The 14,937-nt window shown below is 34.2% G+C and overlaps 1 protein-coding gene across 7 annotated transcripts in view; it reads left to right on the top strand.

Moving 5' to 3' along the window:
* The first annotated feature begins 7,205 nt into the window (after positions 1 to 7,205).
* The window catches only part of sorbs2b (sorbin and SH3 domain containing 2b), a 61,218-nt gene continuing 53,486 nt past the window's right edge, over positions 7,206 to 14,937 (top strand). For 4 of the 7 annotated variants that reach the window (XM_051127994.1, XM_051127990.1, XM_051127992.1 and 1 more), the window contains exons 1-2: positions 7,210 to 7,573; positions 10,596 to 10,724. In XM_051127994.1, the coding sequence (XP_050983951.1) occupies positions 10,718 to 10,724 (7 nt within the window). In that variant the 5' untranslated portion in view covers positions 7,210 to 7,573; positions 10,596 to 10,717. Of the gene's footprint in view, positions 7,574 to 10,595; positions 10,725 to 14,937 lie in introns of all 7 variants that reach the window. The other 3 variants (XM_051127996.1, XM_051127991.1, XM_051127995.1) reach the window with 3 other exon arrangements.

The following is a 14,937-nucleotide window of genomic DNA, read 5'->3' as shown; positions in this document are numbered from 1 at the left end:
AGCAGTGTGTGAGCGTGTGTGTGTGTATACTTGGAGAATGTAAACCCATACTGTACGTACCTTTCAGAGCAGGTTCATCATCACAGAGGGTCTCCATCCTGGACGGTTAAACACAAAGAGGGCAGTCTGGCAGCTGAGAGGAAGAAAAGATCACAAGCAGGGGATTTGAATTGGATAGCAGACACTACAGAAGAGGACCTGGAGTCTGGATTGAAACAAGAACTGACTGACATACATGTTTTGGATAACAGCTGGGGATGATATGATCTCTCATGTGGAGGACGCAGAGGCCGATGAGCTTATCAATGAGCTTGTGCTTCTGAAAGAACCAAGAAACACATCCAACACCACTGCCAGAGCCAAAATGCTTTCATTTAAAGGTAATGTGACTTTTTGCTTTATCTTTTCTATTTATACTGAATGGGAAAAAGACACAGGAATGAATGTTATTGTAATATTTGCCATTGTAATGGATTATATAGTATTGCTACTGTTTAAATGTTGAATCTATGTGCAAACTTGTGTACATGAGTTTCTTTATTAACACAAATTTGCCTCTAGTTAAAAAGACAGATTCTTTATTATAATAATACTCAGAGTTATCCCATTTTCCCTCTTAGCGTCAAGCTCTTTAAACAGCTTATGAGGCTTGTTGCCTTCTGGAAAGACATGCAATGACGTGGAACATTGATGTTTAATCCTTGCTGACAGCAAACTCTATAATACAGCACATGGATATCATTACATAACATCATGTCGCTTTTCGATACATCATTTGAGTCTTTGGATGATGAATGATATCTAAAACTCCGCAGAAGGTTAGGAAAATACAAGCTTTTTGAGATTCAACTCATCCTTTCCCAAATGCAAGATTATAAACAGTAGCTAATATTTGCATTAAAATGCAAACGTCTGATGGTTGTTCTGACAGTCCTATAATAAAGCTTTATGCACTACTTAGTCACACAGTAGGTTCTCTGGTAACTATGACTAGGAGGTGACAAAGTCAAACAGGGTGTATTTCTAGGCCTCTGACACTCGGCTGAGCCGGCTTTTAGCCCCTAAGACCAGGGCACAAGTCTGGTGCCAGGACCCTGCTGCTAACAAAGTCAGCCGGAGGTTACTGTCATATGGCAGTATAACTGAGTAACTGTATCTCTATTACTGATGCTATAGTTGTGATCAGAGATATAGCATGTTATAATCAGCCATGGGGAATCTTTAGGCAAACCATATATACATATATAAATCTAATCAAAACTAATTATTATTTTAGTATCTTTGAAATTTTTTATTATTATTTCGGATTAGTTTTTTTATATATATACTACCAGTCAAAAGTTTTTGAACAGTAAGACATTTTATGTTTTTTAAAGAATTCTCTTCTGCTCACCAAGCTTGCATTTATAATTTATTAAAGCTAAATTTTCAGCATCAGTGTCACATGATCCTAGAAATAGTTCTAATATGCTGATTTGCTGTTCAAGAAACATTTATTATTATTATATATATATTATTGTTATTATTATTATTATCAATATTTAAAATAGTCAAGTACATTTTTTTCAGGATTCTTTGGTGTATAGAAAGATCCGAAGATCAGCATTTATCTGAAATAAAATTTATAGAAATGGAAATTATAGAAATGAGTCATTTTAATTTAGCAAGGATGCTAAACAAACGCTGTTCTTCTGAACTTTCTTGCAGCAAATCAGAATATTAGAATGATTTCTGAAGGATCATGTGAATGGAGTAATGCTATTAAGAATTCAGCTTTGAAATCAAAGGAATAAATTACATTTTAAAAAATATTAAAATAGAAAACAGTTATTTTAAATAATTTAAATATTTCAAATGTTGCTGTTTTTGCTGAACTTTGAATCAAATAAATGCAGGGTTGGTAAGCAGAAGAGATTCCTTTAAAAAACTTTAAAATCTTACTTTTCAAAAACTTTTGACTGGTAGAGTATATATATTTTTTCAGTGTCAATATCAACGTTTTAGTAATTTTGTTGTGCATTTATTAATTTTTTATCTCAATTTTAGTTTTAATTTAGTACTTTATACTAATTGCTTTTCAGTTAGCCTAGTCTACACAGCATTTCTCTCATAAGTTCGATTCAGGAGTTCACCCTTATATCTAATCCGGTTGAGTAAACAGTAAGCATATTTTGGTGTGCTGTCCTGGGGGAGGGCTCCAAGCCCGGAATATGGCCCGAACCCAGAGAACTCCCCCCATCACAAGAGGATAGATTAAGAGTGAGAAGTTGGGGTGGAGGGGGGATGCCGAAAAACAGGCGAATGACGGAGGTAAGTCGGCTGTGTGCATATATATGACTTGTGCTAGTTTGGATGATATAGCTAGACGAGTTGCACTTGTGCCGAATTAGTTGATTATCTGATCGTGCTCCTCCTGAACTTTGTTATCAAACATTATTAAGTGCTGGTTGAGCACAGACCTGTTAGTACACAGGTTTTATTTGGTTCACAGCAGGACATAACTGATCAGACTGAGGAGCAATCCAATAACCTGAATAATCAGGCCCGCTGTGCTGCTTAACCCTTATATAACACCCACCTCAAGACAGTGCTGTCCAAAAGTCTAAGACCATCACCATTTACCCTGGAAATAAACAATAGTTACAAATATTTAAATATCAAAGGAAAGTTATGATGTAGAGAAATATCTGACATTTTTGAGTAACTAATGTGACATTAATCATGTGAATCACAATTTATTTTCAGTTCAACTTTAATTTAAAATGTATAAAAATATATACGTAATTAGAAGGGGAAAGCACAAGCATAAGCATTTTACTTGCTTTTACTTACTAGTCTCCAACTTTGACATTGCTGTAAATCACCAAAAAAGACATTCATATTAATCATGTCATAAGTAGTAGATGCTTAAATTTATTTCATTTTACTGCTCCTGTGTTTTATCCTCTTTCTTTCATCTGACATATAGTGGGACTGATCCTATGGAAACAAACCTACTTTCAAGATTTTTAATCAGTTAATTAATTCCGTTTATCCCTTTCTTCTCCACTTGAAAGACTTTTGTTGTTAGCATTTACTTACAGCATTACTGGCACTTCACACTGACTCCGTTATTTGTGAGAGGCTCATGTTTTGCGCTCATCTGTAATTCAGCAATTGCTGACACGTATACACCTAAAAACAAACATTTTTTTCTTAAAAATGCACTAGAAAGAAAGCTACAATTCAGTGGTATGTGCAGCAGCAACGTGTCAGTGAAACCCAAGAACTGCTCAGTATTGGGTTACAGGAGATTTCACTGGTTTTAGTTTCCTGTGAACTCCAAGCCTTGGTGGGGTTTGTCGGTATTGTGTATAGGTGTGTAGGCAGGTATGACCTGCTTTTCCCAGCCTGTGGCTCCAGACTAGTCCTTCACCTCTCTCGAGTCATTGTGTAGGGCCAGATTCCAATTACAGCCCGAGTGGGTGTGTGAGCAGAGCAACAAAGGGAGAGCAACATGGAAGCCTCGGTAAGGTGGACAGAGGATGCACTGTCCGCAGGTAAAACTATCCTTTTGGGGCTCCCTCAGCAATCACAGAGCTCTGTTGAGGGGGGAAGGGGTAATTTCTTACACCCTGATGAGGGAACCTTTATTCACTATACTGTCTCAAGAACAATAGAAGGAGCTCTGCTAAATATGTCAGCTGATAAGCCAGTGTCAGTAGCTTGTAAAAGATGTTTTTACTTCAGCATCGGGGTCATGTTCAAGAGGGTTATATTCTCACAAAAGAATTACAAGATCGATTAGAAATTCCTAAAGCATCCTCTGGGAAGTTTCTCTGTCTCGCTGCCACAAAGTCTTGTTATTCCGCACCCACTGGCTACTGTATTGAGTAATTTATGTCAGTCGGATGGCACTGCTGTCATTAAATTGATTTTTTTTAATCATCCACTGACAAGACGTACAATGCAGGCACATAATAGCATTTTTATAGGCGTGTTGTTATTAGATTCAGCTCAGGCCTAAAATGAGGTGATAAAACAGAATTTCCCAAGGGTCAACTTAGTCCTTCAGTAAGAGAGAATCTCAAAGTAAGATGAAAATGAACAGTCAGCAGGCTATTAATGCAAAATAAACCACTAAAGGGTGATCAGGACTCTGATGTAAAGTTAAAGGGGTTTTGTATCATCCCAAAAGAGTTTATTTTGCAAAAACGATCTGCTGACTTACTGTATTAACTATGGGGTTTGTGGGGTTAGTCATGAAATAAATAAGCAATATGAAATATTAATTCGAGTGAAATTATTTTATTATGTGCACAAAGACTGCAGGGTGATAAAAGTGGAGCTAGACTACAGCTTTTTAATGTCTACCTCATATAAACTACCAGTAGGGGGCAATGTCAGTTTCCTCAAAATCCCAGTTGTATGTTTCTGGCCTAAGGGGGTTGAGAAAATAGATGGGATGTCCATTTATCTCTGCTCTCAGTTTCTCTCTAAAAATGGCTATTAGTGGATCACATTAAAAAGGCTAATTTTGTCATAAATTAGTTCTGTGTGCATCGAAAATTCAGCCTTGCAGCAACGTATTTTGGTAATGTTGCTGCTTTGTATTGTATACTACAATATATATATATATATACACAATATAATATAATATTATATAATATAATATGTGACCCTGGACTTCAAAGCCAGTCATAATGGTCAAAAATCTAGAATCTGAGGGTGCAAAAAATCTAAATTTTGAGAAAATCGCCTTTAAAGTTGTCCAAATGAAGTTTTTAATGCATTAATGCATTATATTTATATTATATTTATGTTAGGAAATTTACAAAATATCTTCATAGAACATGTTTTTTACTTAATATACTAATAATTTTTGGCGTAAAAGAAAAATCAATCATTTTGACCCATACAATGTATTTTTGGCTATTGCTACAAACATTTCCATGCTACTTTTGTTGTCCAGGGTCACATATAATATAATACTTTTAATGTGTCCTATGTTTTTCCACCAGCTGCTTATAAACTCAAAAAGAAATCAAACATTTCCATGTGAAAAAGATTAACATAAGTGGAATGCAAGCAATCCTTAAAGAGCTGAATAAAGCCATTGAGTCGGTTCCTGTGCTTTGAAATAAGTGTGAAATGGTACACACTGTGTATTGAGAAGCAAGGCAAAACTTCAAGATGGATTGGTTAGCAAGCAGTATTTTGAAAGAAATCTGTGAGATTAATCATATACAGCTCTGTTAATATGCTGATGGTAAAAGCACTTATCCATTGGTATAGTCAGCATTGTGCTATCTAAAATGAAGCATTACTGATTATCTTGCTCTTAGGTTTTCTATCAGACTGTGTCTGGTCTTCTGAAGGTGACAAAGTGCAAAGCGTAGTGGTAGTTGACAGTTTGCCGGTTAAATTTAGATGTGTGAGCGAATGTCTGACAGGCTCAAGCAACCCTAGCAGGGACAAGGAAACTCCCAAAATGGTACTCGATGAAATATGTGGCATGTCTGCAGGGTGACCTGCTTAATGTGATCAGAGTAACAGTAGGCCGTGGAGGTATCAAATTAATTCCTATTGATGTTTTGGTTCCTTCACACCTGTCTGACCTATTTTACAAAAAATGAACAGTGGTTTAGACCAATTCATAACTGGAACTAGAGCGCAGTCAACCCAGAAATAAAAATCATTTACTCTTCCTCATGTCTTTGCAAATCTGTATATCCTAGCATACCCAAATTTTTACTTTCTGTCCATATTGCCGATTATTCTGGCAAATAGCCAGTGCTAGGTAGTAACTGATTACATGTAATCTGGATTATATAATCAGATTCCAAAATTTAAGTACTAGTAATTAGATTATATTACATTTTTAAATGCTAATAATCAGATTACGGTTACGTTTAAATGAATTACATGATTACATGATTACATATTCATAATTTACAGTATTTTCACAAACCCAGTTTGGTAAATCCTGCTGTAATGTAATGTTAATGCATTTCATAATGTGACCCTGTCAAAACCAGTCATAAGGGTAAATTTTTTTGAATTTGAGATGTATACATCACATGAAAGATGAATAAATAAGATTTCAGTTGATGTATGGTTTGTTAGGATAAGACAATGGCTGAGATACAACTAGTCTGAGAAAATCACCTCTAAAGTTGTGCAAATGAAGTTCTTAGCAATGCATATTACTAATCAAAATTTAAGTTTTGATATATTTACAGTAGGAAATTTACAAAATATCTTCATGGAACATGATTTTTACTTAATAACCTAATGATTTTTTTGGTTAAAATAAAATTATTTTGACCCATACAATGTGTTTTTGGCTATTGCTACAAATATACCCCAGCAACTTAAGACTGGTTTTGTGGTCCAGGGTCACATATTAATAACAAAGAATGTTTTTTTTTTTAAACTTTTAATTCGAACTTTAGTTCCATTTTTATATATAATTTCATAATTATTTATACTGTCTACTGAAATATGGTTAAAAGTGTGATTTATTGTGTTTAAGTGTCATGTAATTTATAATCAATAACAGACTACAATTTGTAAGTAATCTACCCAGCACTGCTCTTTCTTTCTTTCTTTCTTTCTTTCTTTCTTTCTTTCCCCATACAATGATAGCCAATGGGGTCCAGTGTTGTTTTGGACTCCGTTTATGTTAATTGTATGGACAAAAACATTCTTCAAAACATCAGCTTTCATTTTCTCCAGAACAAATAGGGTCAAAGTGGTCAAAAAAGATAAATAAATGTACATGATTTGACTAAAGTTTTAGTTTTAATGTGCATGAATATGTTAACATCAATCAGCACTTCTGTTGCTTTTTCATATAGCAGCACATCTTCCCACGAGCAGTGATTTGGCAATACACTGACAAAAGCAAAATGTTCCAGACAAATCCATAAGTAGATGTGCACTCAAAGCAAAAGACGTAAGTGATGGTTTGCTTTACTAAGAAATAATGGTAATTTTCTTTCACAAAACACTGTCATGAACAGAAAATGTAATACAATTACTAGAAGCATTGTCACTTTAATGAATGGTCCATTGTAGTTTCCACAATGAGCTTCCTCTAAACATCATCACACAGAGTGGATACCTCCAGCAAAACATTCCTCAGTAAATATCCACCACAAGGGAGGGGTACTGCGCTATTCATTACCATCCCATGATAAAGCATGCTCTCTGTTGGCTGTTACTATGACTACCAGGATCTTCTCCAAACCAATGAGAGCCCTTCACTTCTGTCGACCCAAAACAAGTGCATTGAGAAGGGGGTCGGCATGTCTCATCATTGATCCGCGTTTTCAATCTCCAGAGTCAAGAAAGCGCGTCTGAAATCTGAATATTGTGTCCGGGCAGCCATAGTGCTTGTTTAGAGGGACAATAATAATCGACTGCCGCTTACGCTGTTGTCGCTGAGAAGCTGCGCGAGGGAACTGGCGCGAGAATGGATTCATGTTTTTGATGTGAACACACGTGTGAGCTTGCACTTAACGGGATAATAATTTATGAGGGAATTTAAACCGCGTTTGTTCAGTCTGCTGGATTGCACAACATATGGGAGGTAGGAACAATTTGCGTTTATTTAATTTTACCCTTTGCATTAAACGCATTGCATTATGTTTTATTGCTTAAAAGAGTTCGCGCTGTAAAAAAATAATTTTGCATCAAACAGTATACACTATAAAACGCTTTTTTTTTTTTTTTTTTTTTTTACCATGATGCGCTATAGAATTATGTCATATTGAGGCATGCACTATAAAACTGGATTTAGCATTACACAGAATGCTCTATAAAATGTTTTGTATTTAACAGTTTGCACCAAAAACCCTATAATACTGCACATGAGTTGCATTCGCTTAGGTTCGACATGCTGTTGGATTCTCTCACACTTATGAAACAGTGTAGTATCATGTGCAGATACATATGAGATCCAGTAGTCTGTATGGAAGTATCATAGAGCGACATACAGACAAAACTACGTCAGCACAAAGTGCTTTGCACACAGATGTACTGTCTGTTGCAAAATACCTGATGTAAATGAAGTATTTAATGATTAAAGGACCCAGGGCCTTGCGCGTACCTCCACTGGAGCTTTAAATGATCCCTAGTCAATGGTTGCTGTGCAACTGTCATTAATGTGTCACAGGCTCTGATGTGCTTTAGCAATGGCAAGGTCAAGGAGGTCATTACACATGTGCACTACGTCATAGACAAGGTGAGCTACATAACAGTTTTAGTCACCGAAGGAAAAGAGCATTTTTTGTTTTTAATGACATTCACAAGTTCTACTGGTTTCATCATTGTCGTTTTTTGGAAGACACCTATTTCAATATGATTATTTATAGCTATAATGAAAAGTTGGGTTACGATTGAGTTGGTCTACTGCTACTGCGAGTGCCAAAAGTCATGACAAAGGCCTTAACACTGACTTATTTAAATATGTTAATTAGTTACCCTTGTGAAAAAGAAGTACACTTTAGCATAATTTCAAAACGAAATATACTCACATAAATATTTTATATATCGACATTTAGGGCTGTAAAATTGATTAATCATGATTAATTCCATCTGAAATAAAAGTTTATGTTTACATAATATATATGTGTGTGCTGTACATATTTATATGTATATATTTGTATAAATATACTGTATATGTTTATACAATTGTTTTTATTTTGGATGCGACTATTCGTGATTAATCGATTTTTTAGCCTTGTATATATATGCTGTAAAATTGATTAATCATGATATATATATATTGCATATCATTAATTTCATGTCATTTTCAATTAAATGAAATGTATTATAGTTTAAATTGATCGTAAATTAGCTGAATGTCTAAAAACGACTTTTAGGACTTTAGTTGCATTTTTATATGTAATTTCAGAATTATGTATACTGTACACTGAAGTATGTTTAAAGTGTACAGATGAATGTACAGATAAGCATTTATGGTAATATATATATATATTATGCAGTCAGACCAAGATTATCAGAACAAATTCATCTTGATAATCACAAATTAATTACAGTCAAACCAAAATTTCTTCAGACACCTTCAACATTTCTCACATTTATTCGCTTAGAAAATTGTAATAAAATATGACAAGAACTCAAGAGTTAAACTGAATGTTTGATGTCAGATAACTTTGATAGAAAGGTATGTAAAAAAAAACATTGTCAGGTCAAAGTGTCAAATCAAATTTTTGATCCCAAATTTATAGAAATTTTACTGGTAGTCCACTGTATGAAGAATTTTTGGGTATACTATGTCACAGTTTACTTTATTTTGCTATCCTCACTTACATAAATGAAGTATGTATATAATATATATATATATATATATATATATATATATGTTAGGGATTTTGATGCTTCTGTGAGTTTTTTTTTCTGCAGGTCTAATACTTTTGCAATTTTGACCTTTGTGCTGTTTTTGTGAAAAAAACAAGAAGAAAGAATAAAAAAAGTTTTTTTCTCTACAATAATGATGTGTAGTGAAATCATGGCTGTCAAATTTTTGGCTAGACGTCTGTTGTATTGACTGAAATTATATTTAGAGAACAATCCCAATATCCTATACCTTCTCACTGGTAAACTTTAAATGTAGGTCATAATGTGATATTTTTCACTTTTAGGAAACTGTTTGCTAAGTCCTGGATCATGACCTGATACCTTCCATTCAGCTACAATTTAAAGGCTCCGGTTGATGTAAGACCGAAGTCATCTCAGGCACGAGCATATGAGTGATGTTAGCTTTACAGGGTGGTTTTCTTTGGCTCAGGTTTGTGCTGACACCTCCAGTCTCTGCACATTCTCTGAGCTCCTGGGTGACGGCATCTCTCACAGCAGGAGGGGGCAGCTCACAAGGTGTCAGAGCTTCTGTGCAGCTCTTACTCTCGTGCTGTTAGAAATAAAAGTCAATCTCAGCATGAAAACTCTTTGCAGGAGCAATCAAGTGTGAAATTTGTCCTGATGTGGACTATAATGTTTGAGAACAAAACAGTAAGAAAAAAAAAACGTTGAAATTCTTTGGCCCTGGTGTCTTCTTGAGTGTTCATTTGTTGCGCATTATATTGAGTGGCAAGTTAATTTGTCTTCATAGAGTAGCAGCATGACTCCACGACAACTTCCTTCACTCTAAACGTTAGTTTAGACCCAAACTGTCATCAGCACAAAGCGTCAGAGACAAAAATAGAGTGAGCTTTAAGCTTTAAAATCTTAAGTGCACTTAAAATGGATAATGCTACTTTTGTTAAAGTATTAATAAAAAAGAAAACGACTGTATAAAACTGGTTAAAGTGAACTGCCTGGATTTTAATTTATTTTATAAATGTCACCTGACAGTCATCCTAAGTTGTACGTATTAACGCATTTGGTATGCCCTTGCATAGCTGACATGTTTGACCACTCTTAGAGATCTTCTTAAGCACAGATCTGTATATGTTGTCACTTTTCCCCAGAGGCGTGGAGTAACTTTCCAGCCTGCAGACGTGCATGTCTCCATCTGAAAATAGCTCGAACTACAGCACTTGCTCTGAGAGGGGGCTTGCCTCTCACTTTCTTACATCTTTTGCCTCCAGAAACCAGCTGCAGTCTGGGACTTTAACCCTGAAACGCAGCGGATCCTCTGGGCTAAAGTGAGAAGTGTGGACGTGGAGCCTGCTCAGAGTCAGCTCGGACCCGGTGCCTGCTTTCAGTCCTAATGCCTGGTAAGGATTTGCCTTTCATTTTGTCTGGGATTGTGTATATATTTTAGCAAATATTTTAAAATATTTATTCGTCAGCTGTGGTATAGGGAAGACGTTTCTCCAGTAAATATCACAAAAATGAACTTTTAATAATACAAAAAAATAAGCCTGTAAATATAATAAAAAGCCTGTAAAGTGCAGTGTATAGAAGAAATATTTAACATAAACCACATATTAAAAAATGACTGATTCATCGTATCATTTGACATTTTAAATAGAGGAAAAGAAGGAACTTAATAATTAGATTTTATAATGCAAAAACTAATCATCTTATATATTATTATTATTACTGTTATTGTTATAATTTGGGACTAAATATAGCCTAAAACCCTGATTTTTATGATTTTTATTTTCTACCAACAAATAATAGACAAATAGACAAAAAAAAATAGACAAAATCTGTTAAATGAAAAAATAAGTAAAATTAAAAAAAGTAAACAAAACAAACAAACAAAAAAATACCTGTCAAAATGGGTAATAGGGTTGCAAGTGACCGTTGCTCAGTGGAGTAGCTAGATAGTTTGGGACTAAATAATGGACGATTTGATAATATTTGACATATTTGTTCTTAACAATAACTTGGGTAACAGGGTAGGTAATAGATGGTTATATAGGTTGAATGCTGTCAACATTACAATTTGTTTAAAATTTAAAAAATTGTGTAAATGAAATTAGAATATGTATGCACAAAGCTGTAGAAAGAGTTAAAATAAAGTTATTGTACTTCTTGAGTGTCACAATTCTGAATAATCAATTTTTATTATTTATAGTAATAAAAAACTCAAGCGGTAACAGGGTTGAATGCAATGTGTCACAGCTAAATATTATTTTGGTATTTAAAATAAATAGCAATAATTATTTTACTACAATTAATTAAGTATAAATTCAATAAATTGTCAAAATCATGATGCTGTATGTTTTTATTTGTTAAATACTGTAGAGAAGGTCAAGACCTCTGGGGTCATACAAGCCAAAGCATTTGACATTTAATGTGTTTAAAACTAGCTGCATTTCTTGCTATATTTATTTTATGTTAGATAACAATTTATTTAATATATTAAATAAATAAGTAAATAAATATTAAATATTAAATACACTACTTATTTTTTTAAAGTTTTTAAAATTGTCAAAAAAAAAAAAAAAAAAAAAAAAAGCTTGTGAAATGTGCCAAAATGCCACTGGTACTGTAGAATAAGTGTTTCATGCAGTACAGGTTAGTAGCTTCAATTTTTTTTTTAACCTTAACACATTAAAAAAAGTTTTAGCATGAAATTCTATATAAAATATCTAGGTGAAAAAGAATTTTAAAATATATGCACGCCTCTGTCAGTTAGTTCTTTCTTTCAGAGCTGTGATTTATGTGTGTACTGGCCCAAAACAGAATAGCCAGCCTTTACTGATTCAACGCAGACAGATGTATCGCGTACACGGTTTGAAATAAGACCGCCTTGTCATACTTAAAAAGAGCCTTTGTTGAAATCTGCCATCTCTCTGACAACATTTATTAATATCAGCTAAATTACATTTCACTCTGTAATGTAAGGCATCTATTGATTAACTGTCCATCACAACACCACAGTCCTTTCAACGTGACCTTATGGTTTTTTCTCATTTCAGTTTAATAAAATGCACATGCATGGTACTTCTGTGATTTATGCTAGGGAATGTTTGAGAAGCAGCTTTGAGAGGTCAGATGTGACATACAGCTTAACGCGCACTGGGCACGATATCAGCACAGGAGCATGAAAAGCTGTCATGAAGATGTTTTACAGGAGGCAGGCTGGCAGACTCTGGGCCTGCTCCTGTTTTTGTTATGGGGGAGGGATCTTTCATGACTGTGGTATTTTTAACTTTGTATAATAAAGGAGTGCCCAGTCCTTGTTTCCTGAAACCGAACCCTTGTTATACTTTCAGCTCAGTAGCACACTGTAGGACTGGACAATATAGTAAAAAAAAAAAAATGATATTACTTTAACATTTTTTCACAAAATTCAATGTATATTTCTCAGAAATGATATTAAAACATTTGCATTCATGCACCAATATAACTACCTAAAGAAATATATAGAACCAATATTTTTTATGATGTTAATGAATGAAGCAATTAATTTACATTCACTTCAACTGAATATTCAAATAAATAAAAAAAGTTTTGAATCAGTTCACTTAAACTGATTCACTTACACTGATTCATAGCAAATTAATCACATTTGCCAGTTTGAATGTTTTTGTTACTGAAATCTTCTGACTCATCTTCATGTCGTTTCAAATCTGAATATACTTCTTCTTCAGATTACAATGATGAATTGTAGAACAGATTACATCTTGATGAATGTTGAACATAAAATGTGACCCTGGACCACAAAACCAATCTTAAAGGAGAAGTGCACTTCCAGAACAACAATTTACAAATAATTTACTCACCCCCTTGTCATCCACAATGTTCATGTCTGTCTTCCTTCAGTCGTAAAGAAATTATGTGTTTTGAGGAAAACATTTTGGACTGATATGGTGCCCCGATTTTGAACTTCCCAAATGCAGTTGTAATCGATCCCAGCCGAGAAGGAGAAGGAAGAAGAAGGCTCTTATCTAGCGTAACGATCAGTTATTTTAATAAAAATAATACAGTTTATATACTTTTTAATGTCAAACGCTCGTCTTGTCTCACTCTGCCTGGCCTGTTTTTTTCCGGTTCATGACAGTTAGGATATGTCGAAAAACTCCCATCTCTTGTTCTCCCTCAACTTCAAAATCGTCCTATATCCCTGTTTTACCTTTTTTGTTAAGGGTGTTTGATCTTCTTTGCATGTTCACTTTGCAAAGACTGGGTCTGTACTTCTGCAGCGATGTAGGATGATTTTGAAATGATTTTTGAAGTTGAGGGAGAAAATACGATTGGAGTTTTTCGACATACCCTAAATGTCTTGAGTCAGAATACACAGAGTTCAGGGAGATAAGTTTTGCTAGATAAGACCCTTCTTCCTCTGCTGGTATCGTTTACAGTTTGTGATCATTTGAAGCCGCATTTAAACTGCATTTTGGAAGTTTAAAATCGGGGCACCATAGCAGTCCATTATACGGAGAAAAATGCAGAAATGTTTTCCTCAAAAAACATGATTTCTTTACGACTGAAGAAAGAAAGACATGAACATCAAGGGGGTGAGGACATTATATGTGAATCTTTGTTTTGGAAGTGGACTTCTCTTTTAAGTAGCACGGGTATATTTGTAGCAATAGCCAAAAATACATTGTATGGGTCAAAATTATTGATTTTTCTTTTATGCCAAAAATCATTAGGTTATTAAGTAAAGGTCATGTTTCATGAAGATATTTAGGTAATTTCCTACCGTAAATATATCAAAACCTAATTTTATATTAGCAATATGCATTGCTAAGAACTTTATTTGGACAACTTTATAGGAGATTTTCTCAGTATTTAGATTTTTTTGCACCCTCAGATTCCAGATTTTCAAATAGTAGTATCCTGGCCAAATATTGTCATACCCCAACAAACCATACATCAATGGAAAGCTATTGTATTCAGCTTTCAGATTATGTATATATCTTAATGTAAGAAATTTTACCCATATGACTGGTTTTGTGGTCCTGGGTCACATTTATAAATTTTATTTATAAAGTTTTGTCATCCAGGGTCACAAATTATATTGGAAATTATATTGATTTTGAAAAAACTTTTCACAAAATATCTTCTTTTATGTTCTACAGTCATACAGTTTTAAGCAAATCTAATCTAAAACTATCCCTTCATAATCCCATCCCATCATAAACTATCCCTTCACATTTTAATCAGAGATGTTTTTAAAACATCTGTCTTAACAGACTCTCATACCATCAAGTCACAAGGAATCAAAGTTAGTGAACTATTTGACAAAGCCAACGTGCGTTGAAATCATCCTAATATTCACAACAATGCTTCATTTTATATTGTCAGCAAATCATATTCAGATATTTCTCAACCTCTGTACAGTAGCACAATAAAGACCTGTTGAATAAATCAGCTGTTAAATAGCATGAATCTACAATCCTTTTAGATCTGCTCAGAAATGTTTGTGAGCCAATTAGTTGTTTGCTAATGCGTGTAGGCCCGTTTGAAGAGTTTTGAAATAATACTGAGGATTTCCCTACTTGAATACAAAAGGCCCAAAGCCTATTG

Source organism: Labeo rohita, chromosome 14 (assembly GCF_022985175.1).
Source record: "Labeo rohita strain BAU-BD-2019 chromosome 14, IGBB_LRoh.1.0, whole genome shotgun sequence".
NCBI classification, from domain to species: Eukaryota; Metazoa; Chordata; class Actinopteri; order Cypriniformes; family Cyprinidae; genus Labeo; species Labeo rohita.
This window is presented reverse-complemented; position numbering and strand designations above follow the sequence as displayed.